The sequence below is a fragment of the Phyllobates terribilis genome, unplaced genomic scaffold (assembly GCF_046119375.1).
Source record: "Phyllobates terribilis strain yellow unplaced genomic scaffold, ASM4611937v1 Scaffold_13__5_contigs__length_258822181, whole genome shotgun sequence".
Lineage (NCBI taxonomy): Eukaryota > Metazoa > Chordata > Amphibia > Anura > Dendrobatidae > Phyllobates > Phyllobates terribilis.
The window spans coordinates 225,024,443-225,047,172 of NW_027362773.1; the positions used below are offsets into that span (position 1 = coordinate 225,024,443).

At 46.4% G+C, this 22,730-nt stretch overlaps 1 protein-coding gene across 1 annotated transcript in view; it reads right to left on the minus strand.

Moving 5' to 3' along the window:
• Positions 1–22,514, minus strand: part of SLC38A8 (solute carrier family 38 member 8) — a 57,994-nt gene extending 35,480 nt beyond the window's left edge. The window contains exons 1-3 of the mRNA XM_073659320.1: positions 22,203–22,514; positions 13,379–13,577; positions 13,148–13,304 (exon numbers count right to left, since the gene is read on the minus strand). Coding sequence (XP_073515421.1) covers positions 13,148–13,304; positions 13,379–13,577; positions 22,203–22,391 — 545 coding nt within the window. The 5' untranslated portion in view covers positions 22,392–22,514. The remainder of the gene's footprint in view (positions 1–13,147; positions 13,305–13,378; positions 13,578–22,202) is intronic.
• Positions 22,515–22,730: the final 216 nt, after the last annotated feature.

The following is a 22,730-nucleotide window of genomic DNA, read 5'->3' on the forward strand; positions in this document are numbered from 1 at the left end:
TCGTGATCTGGGGCTGGTTGATGGCTTATTTTTTGCGCACCGGGCTGACATTTTTATTGATAACATTTGGGGTAGATCCGATGTTTTGATCGCCCGTTATTGCATTTTATTGCAATTTTGCGGCGACCAAAAAACGTAATTCTGGCGTTTATAATTTTTTTTCTCGTTACGCCATTTACCGATCGGATAAATTCTTTTTTTATATTGATAGATCGGGCGATTCTGAACGCGGCGATACCAAATATGTGTATTTGGGGTTTATTTTTTATTATTTTATTTTGAATGGGGCAAAAGGGGGGTGATTTAAACTTTTATAATTTTTTTTTTTTTTTTTTTTTTTTTTTTTTTTTACTTTTTGCATGCTTCAATAGTCTCCATAGGAGACTAGAAGCAGCAACTATCTGATTGCCTCTGCTACATACAGGGGACGAGCAGGTCCCCTGCATGCAGCAGAAATGGTCCTGTGCTATGAGCGCCGACCACTAGGTGGCGCTCATAGCGACAAGATCATGACAACCACAGGCGTCTGCTGCAGACCCTGGGTTGTCATGCCCACCCATCGGCGACCCGCGATCACGTGACGGGGTCGCCGGTGGGCGGGGCTTATGACGCGCTACCCGGAAGCGCGCGTTAAATGCTGCTGTCAGAGATTGACAGCGGCATTTAACATGTTGTTAACAGCCGCGGGTGGATCGCGATTCCACCCGCGGCTGTTGCGGGCACATGTCAGCTGTAAGAATCAGCTGACATGTGCTCCGTTCAGTGAGGGCTCAGCGCAGCAGCCCTCACTGAACGGGCGGTACGCAAATATGCGTACTAATACGTCCCCGGTAATTAAGGGGTTAAATTGCATTTTATTGCATGAAATAAGTATTTGATCACCTACCAACCAGCAAGAATTCTGCCTCTCACAGACATGCTGGTTTTCCTTTAAGAAGCCCCCCTACTCTGCACTCATTACCTGTAATAATTGCACCTGTGAACTCGTTACCTGTATAAAAGACACCTGTCCACACAATCAATCACACTCCAAACTCTCCACCATGGCCAAGACCAAAGAGCTGTCTAAGGACACCAGGGTTAAAATTGTAAAGCTGCACAAGGCTGGGATGGGCTACAGGACAATAGGCAAGCAGCTTGGTGAGAAGGCAACAACTGTTGGCACAATTATTAGAAAATGGAAGAAGCACAAGATGACTGTCAAGCTTCCTCAATGTGGGGCTCCATGTAAGATCTCGCCTCGTGGGGTAAGAATAATTCTGAGAAAGGTCAAGAATCAGCCCAGAACTACACGGGAGGACCTGGTCAATGAAAAAATCCAGGACCACAGTCTCAAACATTACCATTAGTAACACACTACACAGTCATGGATTTCAATCCTGCAGGGCACGCAAGGTCCCCTTTCTCACACCAGCACATGTCCAGGCTCATTTAAAGTTTGCCAATGACCATCTGGATGATCCAGACGAGGCATGGGAGAAGGTCATGTGGTCAGATGAGATCAAAATAGAACTTTTTGGTATCAACTCCACCCTCCGTTTTTGGAGGAAGAAGAATGAGTACAACCCCAAGAACACAGTCCCAACCGTGAAGCATGGTGGGGGGAAACATCATACTTTGGGGGAGCTTTTCTGCAAAGGGTACAGGACGACCGTATTGAAGGGAGGATGCATGGGGTCATGCATCACGAGATTTTGGCCAACAACCTCGTTCACTCAGTAAGAGTATTCGTTCCCTCAGTAAGAGTATTGAAGATGGGTCGTGACTGGGTCTTCCAGAATGACAATGCCCCAAAACACACAGCCAGGGCAGCTAAGGAGTTGATCTGTAAGAAGCATTTCAAGGTCCAGGAGTGGCCTAGTCAGTCTCCAGACCTGAACCCAATAGAAAATATTTGGAGGGAGCTGAAACTCAATGTTGCCCAGCGACAGCCCCAAAACCTGAAAGATCTGGAGAAGATCTGTATGGAAGAGTTGGCCAAAATCCCTTCTGCAGTGTGCGCAAACTTGGTCAAGAACTACTGGAAAAGTCTGACCTCTGTAATTGCAAACAAAGGCTTCTGTACCAAATATTAAGTTCTGTTTTTCGATTGTTTCAAATACTTAATAAAATGCTAATTATGTAAAAATCATACAATGTGATTTTCTGGATTTTTTTAGATACTGTCTCTCACAGTTGAAGTGTACCTACCATAAAAATTACAGATCTCTTTATTCTTTGTAGGTGGGAAAACTTGCAGTGTATCAAATACTCATTTTCCCCACTGTATACTGGATCAGAGTATAGAGAAAAAAAAACTCAGTGTGAACCAACCTTGAGAGCTGCTGCGGATGCTAAAGACTAGGCAATTCAGGATGGAGAATATTAATCTTTTGCTGTAAGCGGAGTTCTGGCCATTTATACTTGTGACTATACATAGGATACGCTGTATCCAGATCAGTGCATTCCGATGCAAATTACAAGCAGTGTCATATATTATAACCGTGCAATGAAAAATAAATTGGGTCACTTCTCTGGGTTCCCATTTTTTATTTGGGACATTACACTGCTTGGAGATATGCGAAATTAGAAGACTGCTTGGAACGACCTAGATTTTGTGTGCTAAAATTAAGTCACATACACTGAATAAACATAGCCTGAAGGCATCTGACCAACTAACCACGGACATCTCCCCTGACATTATTCTTCTTGCTTGTCAGTCTGTAGTTTGTTTTTTCTTCTGGAGAAGAAATACGGATTAATACACAGTACCTGTTATAATGTAGATCTAAGGAAAATCAGGGGGTAAACATTACACAAGACGGATTTCATTTTTCAGAGAATAAAGAGAATGAACCATCACAAATGTCATTATTTATAGGAGGTCTGACAGTTCATTATGCTGGCCTATGTGAAAGCAGCAAACTACAGGTACAGGTCTGTACTAATAGTGGCCAAACAGCACAGAGAACCGTAGTGTCATTTGTCCACAAGGAGCATTGATAGTATGCATCGGGCACACCGTATACGAGTCCTGTGTAATCACAAGACTCGCTGATTGACGCCGCTTTATATACTTGCCTACACAGCAGTCTGTCAATCACAGTCCTGAGGGGTACGAGGAGCGCTCTCCATATCAATACATTGGTCTCAAACTATGGCCTCTTGAATGAGGCGTTTTTGCTAGAATTCTGGAGTAAAATGCCACGAAATGTCCCAAAAGTTTTGTGCAACTTGGCATTTTTTTACATTTTTTTTTTACTTCTGTCAAGATGCTCCGTCAAAGTGGATGTAGGGTGGGATGGAGTGTATTAAAGCCCACCTGATAAATAAATTATAATTTATGCCATAAAAGGCCTTCAATCTCCGATCAGCTGCTTGTCAGTGGTTTAATAGTCTGTTTACATAGGTGGCCAATCTTCACTGAACTATCTAGAATGCATGGTTCAGCTCACAGGCTGCAATTGTTCTTGGTAGCCCAGGTCCTGTTTACACAGCACAATGAGCTGCCGAAAACAATGACCTTTTCTACGAACCCAAAAACTTTTTAACTCAAACTCACCAAAGCGTTTCAGAGAATAACATTCCTGGCTGCAACCATGCAGCCCGAGACTTGACCAGCATGAACATACAAGATGTGTCAGCACACTGTGACTAAGGACTACATGAACTCCAATATTGCTGAAAACTTGAAAAACGTGAAGGTACTTCGTTAGCATTTTTTGATCAAAGAACGCAAAAGCCATCAACCATGTCAAGGTGACCTTTTAATATGGATGGTGGCTAGCCACCAAGTGTCCTACCTCTCCATGTGCCAGACCAGGCCTCATGTGAATGGGGAGTGAAAAGTAAACCAGGCATAGCTTGCAATGAAAACCTTGCGTGGGAAAGATGGGTGGATAAGGGTGCTGAGCCCTGGAGGGCGCAACAGTTACTTGAAAACTTCCCCCTTAAAAAAGATTTCACGTGATGATTGAACAGTAGTCATGTGATTGCTAGCCTGTTTAGACCGCCAATTACTGGAAACAAAAGGTTGCTAGGAACACTCATTCCCGATAATTGGCCAATGTAAATGCATCCTTAGTGAAAGACACATCTACTATTATGCTGGAGCCTATCTAAGGCAAAATTGTAAATATATACACACTAAAGCCGTATCTAGTCCTTTAGTTTTTGAAAATGTTCAGGTTATTTTTGTCCATTGCAGCTGCATTTAAAGCTACAAAATTGCTGTGGGCATGTAGTCATCTGCAGCACAAACCAATGATGAGGCAGGAGGTGTCTCAGACTACTATCGACTCCCTATAGCCATTGTAGTGAAATCATAATGTGATGCTCTAGCCCTCCCTGGGAAATGGGGTTACTCGGAGCCGGGTCAGTGTAGGTGCCCAGGGCTGTCACATAAAATATTGGGCTTTCAAGTAAGAGTGGTATTTCGACTACGCCACCTGCGGTTTCCAGTGATGGGCACCAGCGCTGCTACAGTCCACTCCTCTATCCCAGCCCGGGGCAGCACCCTGGTGCATTTAGGCCCCCTACAGGACAGGAGTGGTGTAGTGTTGAGTGGTAAAGTGGGGTCCTGAGAAATGCTCCATCCTTACCTGGAAGAGGAGATACCACACCTCGAGCTGAGGTACAGTACCCCTGTGGCGACTGAACCCTCAGGGGCGCCACAATAACATATCACCACCCTGCTCTGATGGAACAGATTTAAAAGCTAATAAGCTAATATCAAGCATGCAGCACACATAGATACTGATTAACATTTCATTTTTAGGATCATAAGTGGACATCTACTTTAAATGGGTGGGCCGATTTAAAAAAAAAAAAAAAAAAAAAAAAAAGCCTAGAGAGATTTGAGAGATCTTCTGGAACAAGGGAAACCTAACAGTAATAGTTCAAAAGCTGAAATTTCTAGTCATGGTAACTTAAAGGAGCCTGTCAGAAACATCTATTCCACCAAAGCCTTTATATATGACTGTGTAGCCCTTTAAAAAGATTAGCAAGTTGATCCCTCATTAACTCTAAAGCAACGCAGTGAGAAATAGAGTCCTGAGTAGTGTTGAGCATTCCGATACTGAAATATCGGGTATCGGCCGATATTCGCAGTATCGGAATTCCGATACTTTTGCAATATCGTATACCGGAATCGGAAGTTCCCATAATGCAATGAGCCATTTTCATTTTATTCAGCCAATGAGGATCCTAAGAAGTGTGGGCACATCCTGTTAGGCATGTAGGCATCTTAACTAATGGCATGGCTGTGATTGGCTGCTGAAATGATGTCATGATGCACTATAAAAGCCGCCGCCGCCATTTTGAGCTCACTCTGCTGTGAATTCAGTTAGGGATAGGACGCTGTTGTTCTGAGGGACAGTTTTAGCTACCTATTTGGTCTATTCTGCTTTACCCAAGCTACTTTATAAATCGCTGTGCCTTGCAGTGCTAGTGCACAGTTCTCAGTGCTGTTCACCGCTGTCTGCAAGGTCTGGTGTGTGAGTGCAGCTCACCCTGTAGTGTGTGCTTCAACCCCGTCTGGTTGTAGTGCACTCAGTGTGTGTCACTGCCTCATACATTGTCCTTTATTGCCAATTCATATTTTTTCCTGATATCTCCTATTAGTGTGGTGGTTCCAAACACACTATATAGGAGTAGATAGAGGAGCCTTTCTGCAGCATTGGGCCCTGCAGCCCCAGCCAGATTAGTATTAGCCTATTTTTTGCAGCCTCATCTATTGCATTGTAGGTTACCTTCCTACATTGTAATAGCTACAAAAAGTTTGTGATACTATAGTTATTACATCTTTGGGCACATCCAGTGTCTTTTTGTGACAAAAAAAACCTAAATAAAGTTCACCAAACACTCCACTTTACAGTTGTGTAGGCCACATTAGCTCATATTAAAGTCTAGTCCACACTTTATAAAATTAGTGTTTCTTATACCTGTTAGCAGCTGTTCAGGAATAAGCACACTAAGCCCTTAGTACTTTTCTGCCTATCTTTATCAGTCTACCAAGATGAAGAAGGCAGGGAGTAAGGCATGTGGTCGTGATCGTGGGCGTGGAGTTTCTGCAGGGAGAGGACGTGAGGATTCTGTGCCTGCAGGGAGAGGACGTGGGGATTCTGTGCCTGCTGCGGGCACCAGTGACTCAGCATCCCCCAGTTTTACCAGGGAACAGTCCTTTATGCGCAGCTTTGTAGGAGCTAGCCGTACCCCACTGCTGCGCGAGGACCAAATTGAAGCCGTTGTCGGATGGATGGCAGCTAACGCATCGACTTCAATTAGTTCCAGATCCTCTCAGGTCCTGAGCACTGAAGAGCACCCATCTGTCTCTTCACCACCTGCCAAATTGCCCAGGCAGTCAGAGAGCCCTGGACAGGAGCCATCTCTACTTCTGTTCTCTGAATCTCTTGGCTTGGAAAGAGGGGGCCAGCCAAGCAGAATTCGAGAATTTGAAGAAGAGGTAGTATGCAGTGATGCGCAACCGTTTTGTCTCTCTGAATCTGAAGAGGCGGGTGGGCCAGTGCCTATGGTCAGCAGCACACCTCAGTACGCATCTGATGATGAGACTCAGGTGCCACTTTCTGGTGCGTACTGTGCTGTCGAGACTACCCAGGAGAAGCAGTTGTTTGAAGACGGTGGTGTAGATGAGGTCCTTGACCCATCATGGCGTGAGGGACAGGAAGGTGGTGGGAGCAGCTCTGAGGAAGAGATTCCCCGAACGGCCCAAAAAGGAGGGAGAGGGAGGGGACAGATTTGGTTGCCTGTAGCCTCCACTTTGGCACCCATTAGGAGCATAGCTCTTCCAAAATCCAAAGCGGGCGCTCCCAAGACTTGCAGTGCCTGGTCCTTTTTTGACACAGTTGCAGATGACATTTGCTTTGTCAAATGCAAGCTGTGTAATCAGAAGGTGAAATGTGTGGAAACATGTGCGGACCAAGCACGTGGTGGAGTTACAAAAACACACTGAAGACCTAGGCCAACCTACAGCGCCACCTACCACCTCTTCAGCTCGTGTTGTAGCCTCTTCCTCCAGCTCACACACAGCTGGTTCGGCTTCCTCACAGGATCGCCATGGAAGAATCTCTGGCACTGTTGTACAGAGACACAGTGTAATTCCACCCACAGCACCACTTTCCCAGTCATCCTCACACTCCCAGGCCAGTCTACAGCCATCGTTAGCACAGGCATGGGAGAAAAGGCGCCCATACTCGGCAAACCACCCCCGAGCACAGGCTCTGAATGCTGGCATTGCTAAACTACTGGCCCTTGAAATGCTATCATTCAGGCTGGTGGAGACTGACACATTCCGTAACTTTATGGCATTGGCAGTCCCACAATACAATGTGCCCAGCCGCTTTTATTTCAGCAGGCAAGCCGTCCCTGCCCTGCAACATCATGTGGAGGGAAAAATTAAACATGCGCTACAAAACGCAGTCAGTAGCAAGGTCCACCTGACCACCGATGCGTGGACCAGTAAGCATGGACAGGGACGATACCTTTCCCTCACTGCCCATTGGGTAAATGTTGTGGAGCCGGGTACAAATCTTGAGAGTGGCGCTGTACGTGTTCTGCCAACTCCAAGGATTGCAGGAATCCAGTCTGTACACATTGACTCCTCCTCATGCTCCAGTTCCTCTGAATCAGCGCTGCAGGAGCCGTCACGGTCTACCTCCACATCGACCCGTGAACGGTTACCTGTTATGATGACCGATATGAGCACAGCCGTGGCCAAACGTCAACAGGCCGTATTAAAATTAATTTCTTTGGGGAATCGAAGCCACACAGCGCAGGACCTCTGGAATGCCATCAAGCAGCAGAGCGACGTGTGGTTTGTGCCAGCGAATCTCCAGCCAGGCATGGTAGTGTGTGACAATGGCCGAAATCTGGTGGCAGCTCTGGGCCTAGGCAACCTCACTCACATCCCATGTCTGGCACATGTGCTCAACTTGGTCGTGCAGAGTTTTTTGAGGGACTATCCGGATCTTGATGCACTGCTTCACAAGGTCCGCATAGAGTGCGCTCACTTGCGGCGTTCCAGCAATGCAAGATCACGCATTGCAGCTCTGCAGCGCCGATTACGTCTTCCGGAACATCGCATCATATGTGACCTACCCACCAGGTGGAATTCAACGTTACATATGTTGGAGAGGTTGTGTGAGCAGCAGGCAGCAGTAATGGAGTACCAGCTGCAGCAGGCGCAAACAAGTCGCAGTGCGCGCCGTTCACACTTCACCACCACTGAGTGGGCCTCTATGAAGGACATTTGCCACGTTTTGCGTGCCTTCGATTATTCCACGCGGATGGCGAGTGCAGATGATGCACTAGTCAGCATGACTATCCCCCTTATCTGCCTGCTTGAAAAAACACTGCAAGCACTAAGGGACGAGGTTTTGGAAGAGGTGGAGGATGAGGAGTCACAAATGCCATCTGCTTCTCTACAGTCTGCGCAACGTGGTTCCTCACAAAGGCCTAGGCAGGGGACACTTTGTGAGGAGGATGAGGAGGAGTCAATGGATGAGGAAGACATCTGTCCAGAGGAGGGAGGTACACAATGCTCTAGTAGTCCGTATCTAGAGCGAGGGTGGGGTGATGCAGAGCAGGCAGAGATCACGCCTCAAGCAGGGGACAGTGTTTCTTGGCCAGTTGGCAGTCTGCAGCACATGGTTGATTTCATGCTGCAGTGCCTGAGAAACGACCGCCGCATCGCCCACATTTTCAACACGGCTGATTATTGGGTGTCCACCCTCCTAGATCCTCACTACCGGGACAACTTACAAAGCCTCATAACACCGTTGAACCGGGAGCGTAAAATGCGGGAGTACCAAGACGCACTGGTGCATTCCATCATGTTCTCCATTCCAACCGAGAGCAGTGCTGCTAGTGCTTTACAAAGCAGCTCAGTGCGTCGAGGCAGTGGAGGAAGCTCTGCACAAAGAGGGAGCAGAAGCAGCGCCTCAGCACAAGGCAAGACCAGTATGGCCAAAATGTGGCAAAGTTTTGTGTCCCCGCCGCCACAAATGTCTACACCATCACAGACGGCTCCAGTCAGCAGGAGGCAACGTTTCCGTCAGATGGTGACAGACTACATGTCTTGCCCTCTTAGTGTACTCCCAGACGGCTCTTCTCCCTTCAAGTTTTGGGTCTGTAAGCTGGATACATGGCCAGAGCTTAGTCAGTATGCATTGGAGGTGCTAGCTTGCCCTGTGTAACGGGTCTGGGAGGCGGAACCTCTGAGCTACTATACAAGGGGGCGGTCCTTGTAAGGGAGCGGGTGGCGACCAGGCAGGCAGTCACAGCAGGTGACCGGGACAGTCTCTGGGTGTACGGGCAGGAGGTCACGGCAAGTGACCGGGACAGTCTCTGGATGAAGGGGCTGGAGGTCACGGCAAGTGACCGGGGCAGTCTCTGGATGAACGGGCTGGAGGTCACGGCAAGTGACCGGGGCAGTCTCTGGATGAACGGGCTGGAGGTCACGGCAAGTGACCGGGGCAGTCTCTGGATGAACGGGCTGGAGGTCACGGCAAGTGACCGGGGCAGTCTCTAGGTAAAGGGTAGGTACGACCTGTGATGGCTGAACCTCCAGGTAGGCTAGCAAGGCAGATGGAGGATGTGTGCTCCCAGGTGAGCAAGCGAGAGTCTCTGGAATAGCAGGTGGTCACAGCACGTGACGGCGAAGCCTCCAGGTAGGCAAGCAGGCAGGTAGCGGAGAAGCGCTCCCAGGTGAGCGGGCAAGAGTCTCTGGAATAGCTGGTGGTCACAGCACGTGACGGCGGAGCCTCCGGGCAGGCAAGCAGGCAGGTAGCGGAGGAGCGCTCCCAGGTGAGCGGGCAAGCTGGTCCATAGACAGACTGACAGGAGTAGAAAGGCAGACCGTCGGACCTCAGGCTAGCAAGCAGGCAGGTAGCTGATGTGCGCTCCCAGGTGAGCGGGCAAGCTGGTCCATAGACAGACTGACAGGAGTTGTAAGGCAGACCGTCGGACCTCAGGCTAGCAAGCAGGTAGCAGGAATAACAGGCAGGAAACAGACAGCAAACTGGCAGGAATCAGGCAGGAATCAGGCAGGTAACTGGCAACGGGACCTGAGGGCTGAAGCAGAGTAGAACAGTGCAACAACATTGCTCGGGCACCTCCATTTTGGAGGAGGTGCCTTATATATGGTGAAGTCCTCCGGCCATTGGCCGGGGACTCCTTAGGACGGCGCGCCCGGCCCCTTTAAGAGGAAGGGAGAGCGCGCGCGCCCCCTAAGCACAGTGGCCGGGAAGGAGCGCGCGCTGCCAGCAGAGCGGGAGGAGGACGCCGGGCACGGAGCAGGGAGGTGAGGGGAACAGCGTCCCTGCCTAGCAGAGGGCAGGGACGCCGGCGCTACACCCTGCTGCTAGTGTATTATCGGAACGCGTCTTTAGTGCCGCAGGTGGTGTACTAACAGACCGTCGCATGCGACTATCCTCCGATAATGTTGACCGGCTTACTTTTCTCAAAATGAACAAGGCCTGGATCTCTCATGAATTTGCCAGTCCTCTTCCACAATAAATAATTGGTTGGCAACAGTATCCAGGTCTCCTGTTCTGTTCATGTTTCTACCACCTGAACTGTAATCCCTGAGCTCCAACACCGCCAGTTGGCGCTTGGAAGTGCCGTCTGCACAGTCAACGCTTGCTCCAGTGTTATTGGGGTTCAGTAACGTCAGCTGATCCCCAGCTGTGCGGACGGCAATTTCTCCTGCTCTGTCCACATTCTCACTACTACAAATTTGAAAGTTTCTCCAATTACACCTCTGGCTCCTCTGTTTTCAGTATTATCCCTGAGCTCCAACACCGCCAGTTGGCGCTCGGAAGTGCCGTCTGCACAGTCAACGCTTGCTCCAGTGTTATTGGGGTTCAGTAACGTCAGCTGATCCCCAGCTGTGTGTCCGGCAAATTCTCCTGCTTTGTCCACATCCACTGTACTACGGATTTAAAACTTGCTCCAATTACACCTCTGGCTCCTCCGTTTTTAGTATTTACCCTGGGTTCCAGCACCGCCAGCTGGTTCTCGGCAGTTCCATTTGCTCTTGTACCTTCTACTACCCATCCGGGTTCCAGTACCATCAGCTGGTTCTCGGCAGTGACTTTGGCACGGGTACTCCCTCCTGCCCAGCCTGGTTCCAGCACGCCAGCTGTTTCCGGGTAGTGTCAACGTCACTTTGCCTCCAATGCGTTGTCCTGTCGTGTTGCGGTCGGGTTAGCCGACTATGGTGCCTGCAGTTTAGGTGACTCCTATGTGGGCTGCGGGATCTGGCAATGAAGGCTGGTTCCATAGTGCCAATAGGACAAGCACCCCCTGTAGGACTGAGGGTTTTGGTAACTGCGGCCGGCTCGTGGCCTTGAACTTTTTTTTACATGGGTACCTTCTGCTACCCATCCGGGTTACAGTACCGTCAGCTGGTTCTCGGCAGTGCCTTTGGATTAGGTGCCTCCTTCTCGGTATCCAAGTTCCACCAACGTCTGCTGGTCCTTGGTAGTGCTTTCTGGCACAGGTACCTCCTGCTTAGTAACCGAGTTCCAGTACCATCAGCTGGTCTTCGGCAGTTCCATTGGCTCTTGTACCTTCTGCTACCCATCCGGGTTCCAGTACCGTCAGCTGGTCCTCGGTAGTTCCTCAGCTTTCTTGTACCTTCTGCTACATTTCCAAGTTCAAGCTTTTTGAAATGGTTCTTGGTAATCACTCTAGATCTCCCTGACGAGGACCCTGAAGACGAGGACCCTGAAGACCAACCCTAAGAAGACGAGGACCCCGAAGACGACGACCCTGAAGACCACCCCGAAGAAGACCAAGAGGACAAAGAAGAGAAGACAAGCACCAAGATGCAGAAGAACAAGAGACAGAAAACCAAGAAGCAGAAATACAAGAAGCTGCAGAACAAAAAGCGGAAGAACATTAAGCATAAGACTAAAAATCAGAGCAAAAGATAATATCTAAATTATAAGCAGAAGATGACTAAGCAGTGTATGGGGGCGAGTCCGTTCCTCCTCGTGGTGCCCCTGGAAAAGACCTGCTGCTGCAGGCCAAACTGAACGCGGACAAATCCTGTTGTAAATCTTTTGTGACGGGCAGAACGAAAGGTGTAATGTCCAACCTTTTAGAGATAACAACTACAGGAATGCCTGCCACAAATAAGAATATGATGAAGAAGAAGAAGATGAAGAAGAAGTGGATGAAAAAGATGCTGATGCTGAGGATGATGAAGGAGAAAGTGTGGGAGAAGTAAAAAAGAAGGTGAAGAGCATGGAAGTAGTGAAACAAATATCTGACAAAATATAAAAATACTTAACATAGTCAATATTTCCGTAACTCAGAATGTCTTAAAAAAAATATTAATTCCTGCTATTCCATTTGATTGGGCTAAACCTCTATGCCTTTGTCTCCCCCAATACATTCTACATTATTCTTAGTTGTTTTCCTTCATGTAGAATTAACCTACAAGGAAAGAAAGGGTTTATTTTCATTCCGATATTTCTGTCCCATTGACTTGCATTGGTTTCCGGTATCGGAATCGGCGATATCAGATACTTTTTCGGTATCGGTCCGATCCAATCCGATCTGATATCGGAAGGTATCGCTCAACACTAGTCCTGAGGTCATATACACACTGTATATAGGAGTGTCTGAAAGTGCATTGAGGCGTGACAATGCACTTCCAGCTCCACAGCCCCTCACTATTTTCTGCCATGAATAAGAGCCAAGGACCTGTCAACCAGTTCAGAGTGGAAGTGCATCACCACACCCAGTGCACTTCCAGACTCACATATATACAGAACTTTAAAATGCGATATCTCACTGCTGGAGCATCACTTTTGGGTCATAAAGGGAACAATTTGCTTATCTTTTTAAAAGCTACCTAGATCTATAAATGGTTTTGGGGTGAAGTCCTATATAGCAGCATAGACAGGAGGGTGGACGATTGTTAAACCTTCAGACACTGCTCCTAGGACAACTACCACATTTCACCCTCCTATCTACCTATGCCTCTGTCATATGAAACAGTCTTTCTAAACAAGCAGCTGTGTTATCTGGCTGGAAATAGAGTGGGAACATAACCCATAATTATTGGCTTTTCCTAATAGTTCATGCACAAATAAGATATATATACACACCATTATGTTATTTATGCAGGTCAGCCACTTACCTTGTATATTTCTGAAAACTGATTTCCTTAGGGATGGAGAGTGGCAGGATCACAACTAGGCACAGGAGGCTTATGGCTACTCTTTCGTCTGCATACCACGGTCGAAGTCTTGCCCCCATGTTGTCCATTGTCCCATTCACATGAAGAGAGTCGCATACTGTGTAGAATCAGAATTCATTACACATAGGGCCGTATCATGCCATATAGATCGTACTACAAGCCATAACTTACATTTCTCCAACTGATCCTCCACCACACGGAGAAAAGCTACAGAGATCATGAAGAGGTTGAATATGAAGCAGATTCCACATAGTTTTCCGATGGCCGGGCCACAAACATCTCTAACCACACCTTGATATGTAGTATGATTGCTGAGGGATGAGGCATATCCAAGGATTACCAGCCCACTGATCAAAAAGATGAGGGAACCCTAAGTAGAAAACATGAAAGGGTTATGGAACATTAGATGGAGGCCCGATGCTATCGCGTCGGGAGGGCGGTAATGTCACGATGTGGGCAGCCTTTGCAGCATTGAGAGTCTCTTTCCCCCCCCCCCCCCCCATGTGCTCACCCACCTATCCACTCTCTCTCCCATGTGCTGACTTCTCCCGTCTGTGCTCTCGTCTTTGACCTGTCTACCCCATGTGCTATCCCCCCCTTCCTGTGTTCTCCCCTCATGTGCTGTCCCTCTCCATCTGCTGTCTTCTCCTCTCATGTGATCTCTTCTTTGACCTGTCTACCCCATGTGCTCTACCTCTCCACCCCTGTGCTGTCTTCTTCCCTAATGTGTTCTCTCGTTTGAACTATCTCCTTCCTGTGTGTCCTCTTTCCTATGTGCACTCACCCCTCCTCCTGTGTTAAAATGAAAGCACAGTAGGTAAAGGTAACATTTTATGAACATAAAATTTACGACAAAGGTGCTTTAATTTACATTGCATCCACATAACGTACGTATGGCATATACAGCGTGTGTGTGTGGTGGTGCGTACGGCGTATACAGAGTGAGTGAGTGTGTGTGTGGTGCCGTGCAAGAGTCTGGTACCACCAACGGTTTCCATATTGAGACACATCAAAATGAGATTACATTGTGGCAATATTCGTCTCTACTTTTTTCTATGCTTCAATCTTCTGATCAAAATAAACATGAGAAATTTCAAATGATGTTACATACAGTACAGACCAAAAGTTTGGACACACCTCATTTAAAGATTTTTCTGTATTTTCATGACTTTGAAAACTGTACATTCACACTGAAGGCATCAAAACTATGAATTAACTCATGTGGAATTATATACTTACCAAAAAAGTGTGAAACAACTGAAAATATGTCTTATATTCTAGGTTCTTCAAAGTAGCCACCTTTTGCTTTGATGACTGCTTTGCACACTCTTGGCATTCTCTTGATGAGCTTCAAGAGGTAGTCACCGGAAATGGTTTTCACTTCACAGGTGTGCCCTGTCAGGTTTAATAAGTGGGATTTCTTGCCTTATAAATGGGGTTGGGACCATCAGTTGTGTTGTGCAGAAGTCTTGTGGATACACAGCTGATAGCTGCTTTTTTCTTGCCATAATACAAATTCTAAGTAAAGAAAAACGAGTGGCCATCATTACTATAAGAAATGAAGGCCAGTCAGTGCGAAAAATTGGGCAAACTTTGAAAGTGTCCCCAAGTGCAGTTGTAAAAACCATCAAGCGCTACAAAGAAACTGGCTCATATGAGGACCGCCCCAGGAAAGGAAGACCAAGAGTCACCTCTGCTTCTGAGGATAAGTTTATCAGAGTCACCAGCCTCAGAAATCTCAGGTTAACAGCAGCTCAGATTAGAGACCAGGTCATTGCCACACAGAGTTCTAGCAGCAGACACATCTCTTCAACAACTGTTAAGAGGAGACTTTGTGCTGCAGGCCTTCATGGTAAAATAGCTGCTAGGAAACCACTGCTAAGGACAGGCAACAAGCAGAAGTGACTTGTTTGGGCTAAAGAACACAAGGAATGGACATTAGACCAGTGGAAATCTGTGCTTTGGTCTGATGATTCCAAATTTGAGAACTTTGGTTCCAACCACCGTGTCTTTGTGCGACGCAGAAAAGGTGAACGGATGGACTCTACATGCCTGGTTCCCACCGTGAAGCATGGAGGAGGAGGTGTGATGGTGTGGGGGTGCTTTGCTGGTGACACTGTTGGGGATTTATTCAAAATTGAAGGCATACTGAATCCGCATGGCTAACACAGCATCTTGCAGCGGCATGTTATTCCTTCCTGTTTGTGTTTAGTTGGACCATCATTTATTTTTCAACAGGACAATGACCCCAAACACACCTCCAGGGTTGTGTAAGGGCTATTTGACCAAGGAGAGTGATGGGGTGCTACGCCAGATGACCTGGCCTCCACAGTCACCAGACCTGAACCAAATCGAGATGGTTTGGGGTGAGCTGGACCGCAGAGTGAAGGCAAAAGGGCCAACAAGTGCCAAGCATCTCTGGGAACTCCTTCAAGATTGTTGGAAGACCATTTCCGGTGACTACCTCTTGAAGCTCATCAAGAGAATGCCAAGAGTGTGCAAAGCAGTCATCAAAGCAAAAGGTGGCTACTTTGAAGAACCTAGAATATAAGACATATTTTCAGTTGTTTCACACTTTTTTTGTAAGTATATAATTCCACATGTGTCAATTCATAGTTTTGATGCCTTCACTGTGAATGTACAATTTTCATAGTTATTAAAATACAGAAAAATCTTTAAATGAGAAGGCGTGTCCAAACTTTTGGTCTGTACTGTACATTAAGTGAAAGGTACCAAAATCTATAGGCAAGATCAACCCTTCCAAGTTGCATTTATGGGTATGCAGGCCTTAGAAGAGATTATATATATATATATATATATATATATATATATATATATATATATATATCTGTTGCTGCATTCCTGAGAAATAGACATTTTTTAATAAAATGCAAATGAGACGTTTAAAGGAACAGAGGCTAAGCGAGTTCTCTGTTAAACCCTGAGCACTTACTCAGCCTCTGCTTCCTAAAGTTGTTGTTCCGCCCAGTACCAGGCTCTTTAGTTTGAGCGATATCTTACCGTTTTATTTCCTTGTCTGGCACCATATGTGATACAAGTCAAAAAAGGCTTGTAATGTTGGGTAAAAAACCTCAGAATGCCATGGCTCGGGAAATGCTCTGATGCGCTCAGAGCACGTAATGCCTCATTTGCATGAGTAGAAACACTTTTTTTTTTTAAAATGCATCAACATATAGAAGATATAAAAAAGGTGTCTATAGATTTTTATTTCAAAGACACGCATGTCCATATGGTCACATCTCAACCAGGACCTACTCCTGCAACATAATCTTCTGCCGCATTCTTTCTGTATGCAGTGCTATTGATACCAGAGAAGTTGGAACCAGAAGGTCTGTATTGTACAGGCTCTGTCCATCCACTTAGATGTGTGTGGCTGGGACCTGTAGTGCAGTCCAGTCTGGCAGGGTGGGTGTGCTGTCCAGCTGGAGTTATGAGCTCCTTGCTTCAGTCTATTGGAGAGCACCACACCCTACTTTAGCCTTCAGCTTACTGCTGGAAGCAGCCAGATGTAGTCCTGTGCTTCTCTGGTTCAGTCCTGCCTCTTAGTTCCTTGTTGTTTCATTGCTCCTTGTTTTTACCTTGGATTATGTTTTCTGACAGATCCTGATTTTGTCGTTTAGGCCACAGCCCCACTATCAGTATTTGGTAAGTATTCGGTCAGTATTTTTTCTCAGGAGTGGGAGCCAAAACCAGGTGAGGAACAATCAGAAAAGGTAAAATAAATGCAGAATTGGTGACTTGTTTCTATTATACCTTTTCTCTGATTGTTCCTCACCCGGTTTTGGCTCCCACTCCTGAGAAAAAAAAAAAATACTGACCAACTTCTTGGCTTTGACCCTGCTATGCCATCATTCCTACCTCTAGTTCTCACTTCCGGACAGCAGCCCTTCCGTAAGTAGCAATCCACTGGATCCGGTTGCAAGTCCAGATTCTTGTAAAGGGTGTCAGGGTTTCTCTGGAATATGCCGTTTGGAGTGGCTTGTGCCAGGTTTGTCCTAGGTAGCCTTTTTGAACCTGTGGCCTCAGACAGATGTTACACATATATTTGCAGCTTGGTGGGATTGATCTTACCGACAGATTCCCTTTAATGATGAATAAAATTATTCACTTTGTAATAAAAACCTTATGTGCTGGGTTTTCAGTTCTCCGGTTGCGTTTCATTCTGGTTGTAAAGGTTAAATGGGCACAAAAAGTTCTACGTCCTAATACACTTTCTCTTCAAATTGAGCTACTATAAAATACGATATGTAATACTTGTAAGGAGTAAGCCTTTTTTGCAGAACTGAAAGCTAGATATATTTTATAATATATCTATATATCCCCAGATGTAGACATAGCAACAAAAACCCCTTTTAATCCAGGCTGCCATGCTTTTTCATTGGAAACTGCTGCCCCTAAGTGCACAGAAAAGTGTTCATTTGAATCAAAAGTTTCTTTTGTCTCCAAAGCCCCATATCTTTACCCTTTCAATTAGTTTGAGTGATTTGTGAAAAGACACATCTCATCCTCCTCTCATTCTCCAGGATGACATTGTGCAGCAAATGCAGCCCTAATAGAGAGCCGCTATGAATAAAATAAGTGACGGCTCACAGAAGAATGAGATGGAGCTAGTTAGAGCCGTGATATGTTGTTGTATAGAAGGAGCTTATGAAGAACGGGCAGAAGACGGAGTTATTGAATAAAAAATGGTGAAAGTTTCCATAAATTGGACACAAGCGAATACAAGTGTTATGAACAGATTTAAGAGACATATTATATCTCACTAATAAATCTTGCCTAAGGCATGGGCTGCTGCGGCAGACCTCCAACTGCAGAAATGCTGCAGGTATAATTACAGAAGGTGATTTGCAAAGGGTTAAATCCAAGTAAGCTAGACACTTGCCATGAACATGAGGAATTTCTGAGATTTTGTAGGGAGCATTTTAGCTCTGGTAGATTTATTCATTGTGTTCTTACTTCCTTAAATGGGTTGACCACTTTAGCATTATTTTAACAGATGGGTTGGGGGCACAATTATGTATGACAAGCTCTTCTGTACTTGTTGGTGCAGTTTCATCACAGATTGTACATCTCCCCTGTCCATACAATGGCTGTGTGGCACCCTGCTGTTGACAGGTACCACAGGACCCAAAAGGGTGCATGGATGAACTTCTCCACAAGAGGCCCTCATTACATGCAGACACCTCCACGATAGATAGATAGGAGTTAGGCAGTCAGAAAGTCTGAGAGAGAGTTCAGAGAGTGTGCTGCCACTGAGAGCAGTGAAGACGCAGCATGTCTGCTGCTGGATTGAGGGCCCCGAGTGTGGTCGGAGGCAGTAATGAGAGGAGTTGAGGGGGCAGAGGAGCATCATAGGCTCACCCCAAGACACAAACCAGACACCGGGTCTGCGCCTACAGGGTCCTCTATAGCCAGTAGGGACTACCGGCTTACCAGGAGGCTTCCAGACCCCTGGTCATCCTGAAGCTACCAGCAATAACCGGACTAGGAACCACGAAGGCCCCGGCGTCCAGGGATAGTGGTTGCCAAAGAAAGGTCCTACTACCAAGCGGTCAGGTGAGAGAGCAACACAACACAGAGGCTAGGCCAAGTTTCAGGTTGGCTAGAAGCTTAGAGATAGGGAGACACGGATCAGGAGGCCTTATACCCGCTCACTGGGGAGAAGTGCTGAAGTGCACTCTTCCTAGCAAGTACCCTGGACCATACCTGCCTTTACTCCAGTAAAGGTACTGAAGTGAACCGCCTGTGTGCGTGTCCATCATTCCCCTTGACCTGGCCATCTTTCACCTGCATCCCTTCCATCAACTCTGCCCCAGGGGTCCACTCCGCATGTGGGGAGCAGAAATATTCCAGCTGCCATTTCATCACCCCCGGAGGTCTGCAGCAGCGCCGGTAACCATTACCGGAAACCACAGGTGGCGTCACGAGACAAACTATACACTAAAAACCCCTTTTTCAAGAGAGACCCCAGAGTACGGGCCCGGGAGCAGACTGCCATGACATCCTAAGCAAGGTAAAAGGCCCGGGTATCGAGTCCCCTATATCCCCCTGGGTGACACAGCTGCTGGTGGAGGAGCTTGTCACCAGATAAGTAGCTTTCACATGTGAGGCGTTTTTCTATTGGAGGAGACTAATGGATGGGTCTGGTCATAAGCTCCTCCACCAGCAGCCATTGTATGGATAGGAGAGCTGTACAGTGTGAGGAAAGCTGCATTAAGGGCTCGCTCCCACTTGCGATGTAATCAGACGAGTGCAATCCAATAAAAAAAAAAATAACATTTTCAGAAAAGCACAGTACTTCCTTGAAGAGAGAAGCCTCCCCTAAAGTGATGAACTTTTTATTTCCTTGATTTAAAAAGGAATGTCAACATCTTTCTGCAGGAGCACATCCTGAATGACAATTCGGACCAGGAACATGGTTGTACCCTTGGCCAGGGGCATACATAAAAATCATGGCACAAATAACCAAAGTCCGAATTGGGTCCTCTTCCCTCCAACAAAGAAAAATATTCGGTGGAGTAGGCAGGGTCATGGCACAGTCCCAGAAGGGATTACCGCTTAACTTTTAAGGGCATGCATTGGACATTTGCACAGCAATTGTGCCCTTCATGTTCTCACCCACTAAGATACACCTTTCATGTCCCACAGAGTATAATACCAACAAAAATTCTCCCCACACACAGTATGACACCCCCAACACAATGCAATTCCCCTACAGTGCCCCTTGCACAGTAGGATAGGCACTCATACTGTGGGGGTATCAATGTATGATGTCCCTAGAGCCCCCCCCCCCACACACACACACACAGTATGATGACCTCACAGCTGTGCTGAAACTCAGACTGAATGGTGGCACAGGGAACTCAAACTAGACACGACAGCCCACGGGCTCCTCATCAGCTGGCATGGTCTGCCACTATTAGCTGTAGGCCCAAACTCTGCACTCTCCAAGGCATCAGAGGAGCAGCAATGAAGATGGCTGAATCAAGTGACAGACTGCAAGGGCAGCAGGTAACCTAGGCAACAAGCGGTAAACAACAACATTACAAATCCCTCTGTTCTTGAGAATGTTTGAAATAGGAATGATAGGATCTAAAATCCATTTGTTCAGTTTGCTTTAAATGAGAAAGTCAAACAGACATGTGAACAGAGCCTTAGCCGTTTTCTATTTTGGAGTTTGCAACAACATTTGCTTCAATTGTTTGATAAAAATCTTATGTGAACATAGTGTAATAGTAACTCTGGTGGGTGTGGACCCACTGCACCACAGGCCAGGCTTATCATGGTGGGGTGTGACTAAGTGTCTACCAGATATTCACTAGAGCCTCTGATGGTGGGGATAGGCTGGGCCACTGGTAGATACCAGGTACTACTTCAGGGCAGTCCCCGGGACTGCAGCAGTTGACCGGAGGGTCAGAGACTTGGGTATGGGGTACAGGTTAACAAGACAGAAGCATAGTCAGTCGGTCCGAGGTCAGGGCAGCAAGCGCAGATTCAGAAATCGCAGCCAAGGTCAGGAGTGGAGAGAACAGGATAAACAAGAAGGCAAGGTGGGATGATCACAGAGACACCAGGAGGCTAGCAAACAAGCTACTAGAAACTAAGGTTCAGGCTTAGGAATGGAAGGTGGAGTCACCTGATATATCATCTGCTGGCTGGTGATAGGCTGGGGAAGCAGATCTCTGTAGGACAGAATGGATACAAATTCCTGCAGAGGTTGGCTGCGGGCCCCCTATGACTCACAGACAGCAGAGCTGGAAGATAGCACAAGGCAGCTCAGAGCGATGGTCAGGTACTGGGTGGGGCAGCACTTAGAAGGCATACAAGTGGCCAATGTAACAGTAATCACAAGCAATCCATTACTGGAAAGTTATAAAAATGATGTCCAACCTCACTGTAGATGGTGGCCATACAGGATAATACAGATGGATATGATGGCGTCTTGAGTATAGCATAAAGAGTAACCATAGTTTTATTTTTCATTTATCAACACTACATGTGTAATTAGAGAAATCTGTTTCACCACTTAAATAAGAAAGAACCTATACATGTTTGGTATCTACGAACTCTTAATGACCTGGAAAATCATATTGCTAGGTCAATTTTAGCATTTAGTGAACATTGTGAGAAAAAAAAAAAAAAAGTGGAGTTGCACTGTTTTGCAATTTCACCGCACTTAAGAGGTCTCCCCCCCCCCCCCCCCCATTTTCCAGTACACTATATGATAAAATCAATGATGCCATTCAAAAGTGCAACACATCCTGCAAGAAACAAGCCCTCACATGGCTATATTGATGGAAAAATAAAAAGTTATCGCTCTGGGAAGAAGGGGAACAAAGATCGAAAACTCAAAATTCCAAGGTGGTGAAGGGGTTAAAGTTTGGCTACTTTTGGACAACTTTCAAAAAAATGGCACCACATCTGTCCACAGGTTTTTATGGCATCGTATCCTCATTAAAAGTCAATGGAGCTGAATTGCAATGCCAGACACATCCCATGAACAGGTATGTAAAGAGGTTAGGGTTTTGGAGTAAACCAACATAGTGTTCAAATTTACCCATATGAGAATACGCTATGCAAGTACTTAAAGGGGAGTAGCTCCTTGTTGATACTGGTGGGCTAGAGGGTCTTCACCTTATACCTATTACACAAGATGTCTGTAGTCCTCATTTTATTTTTGCTTCCTAACACATGAACACTGTTTTTGAAAAAAAGCATACATTTTTGTATAATCTATAGCCACTTATCTATAGGGCATGTCCATAATATTGGCACACACTAGGACAATAAACTCCTAGACAATGAAACAAGCATCCAGCAATCAAATGCTGAATAATTAGCATTATATTAAAATTATAGGAACACACCATGACCAATTGTTACAACCCCTGCACCCCAAAAGTATGAAAAATCCAACTCATTGAGGGGGAACTGATGGGTAAAAGTTGATGTAAATTGAAAGACCATCACTTACCAGTTCCACTATGACAGCAATTTGCATCCCACCTGCTCTGTTGAAAGCCCATGGAAAATTAAGGAGTCCAGCTCCGAGTGCAGACTTTAACATGATAAATATGGCTCCAATGGAGGATAAACTGGGGGTCCCACATTCTGCACCTGGCTTGGCCAGCAAGCTGATGCTCTCTCTAGCTAGTTCCTCCATTCTCAAGGACTCTTTTTAAGAAACTGACAAATGACCATGAGTTGAAGCTTATAACCTCCACCAGTAGGACCTCCCATAATTCCAACCTAGCTGGACCTTTTTGTTTTAAGTTAACCCCTGAGATTTCAGAAGTAACCATGAGACAAGCTCCAATTACCCAGAGACATAAGAGTGGGGGACTCTCCATCCAATCAATCACCACCACAGCCTGGCAGGATTGTGCCAAATCCACATAACAAAAGTGCTGCAAATTTAATTAGCAAGATTCCAGAATTAGGAAAATGATCTCACAGGCATGTGTGAGATACTGACAGGCAGTGTGTGATGAGACCGTGGACG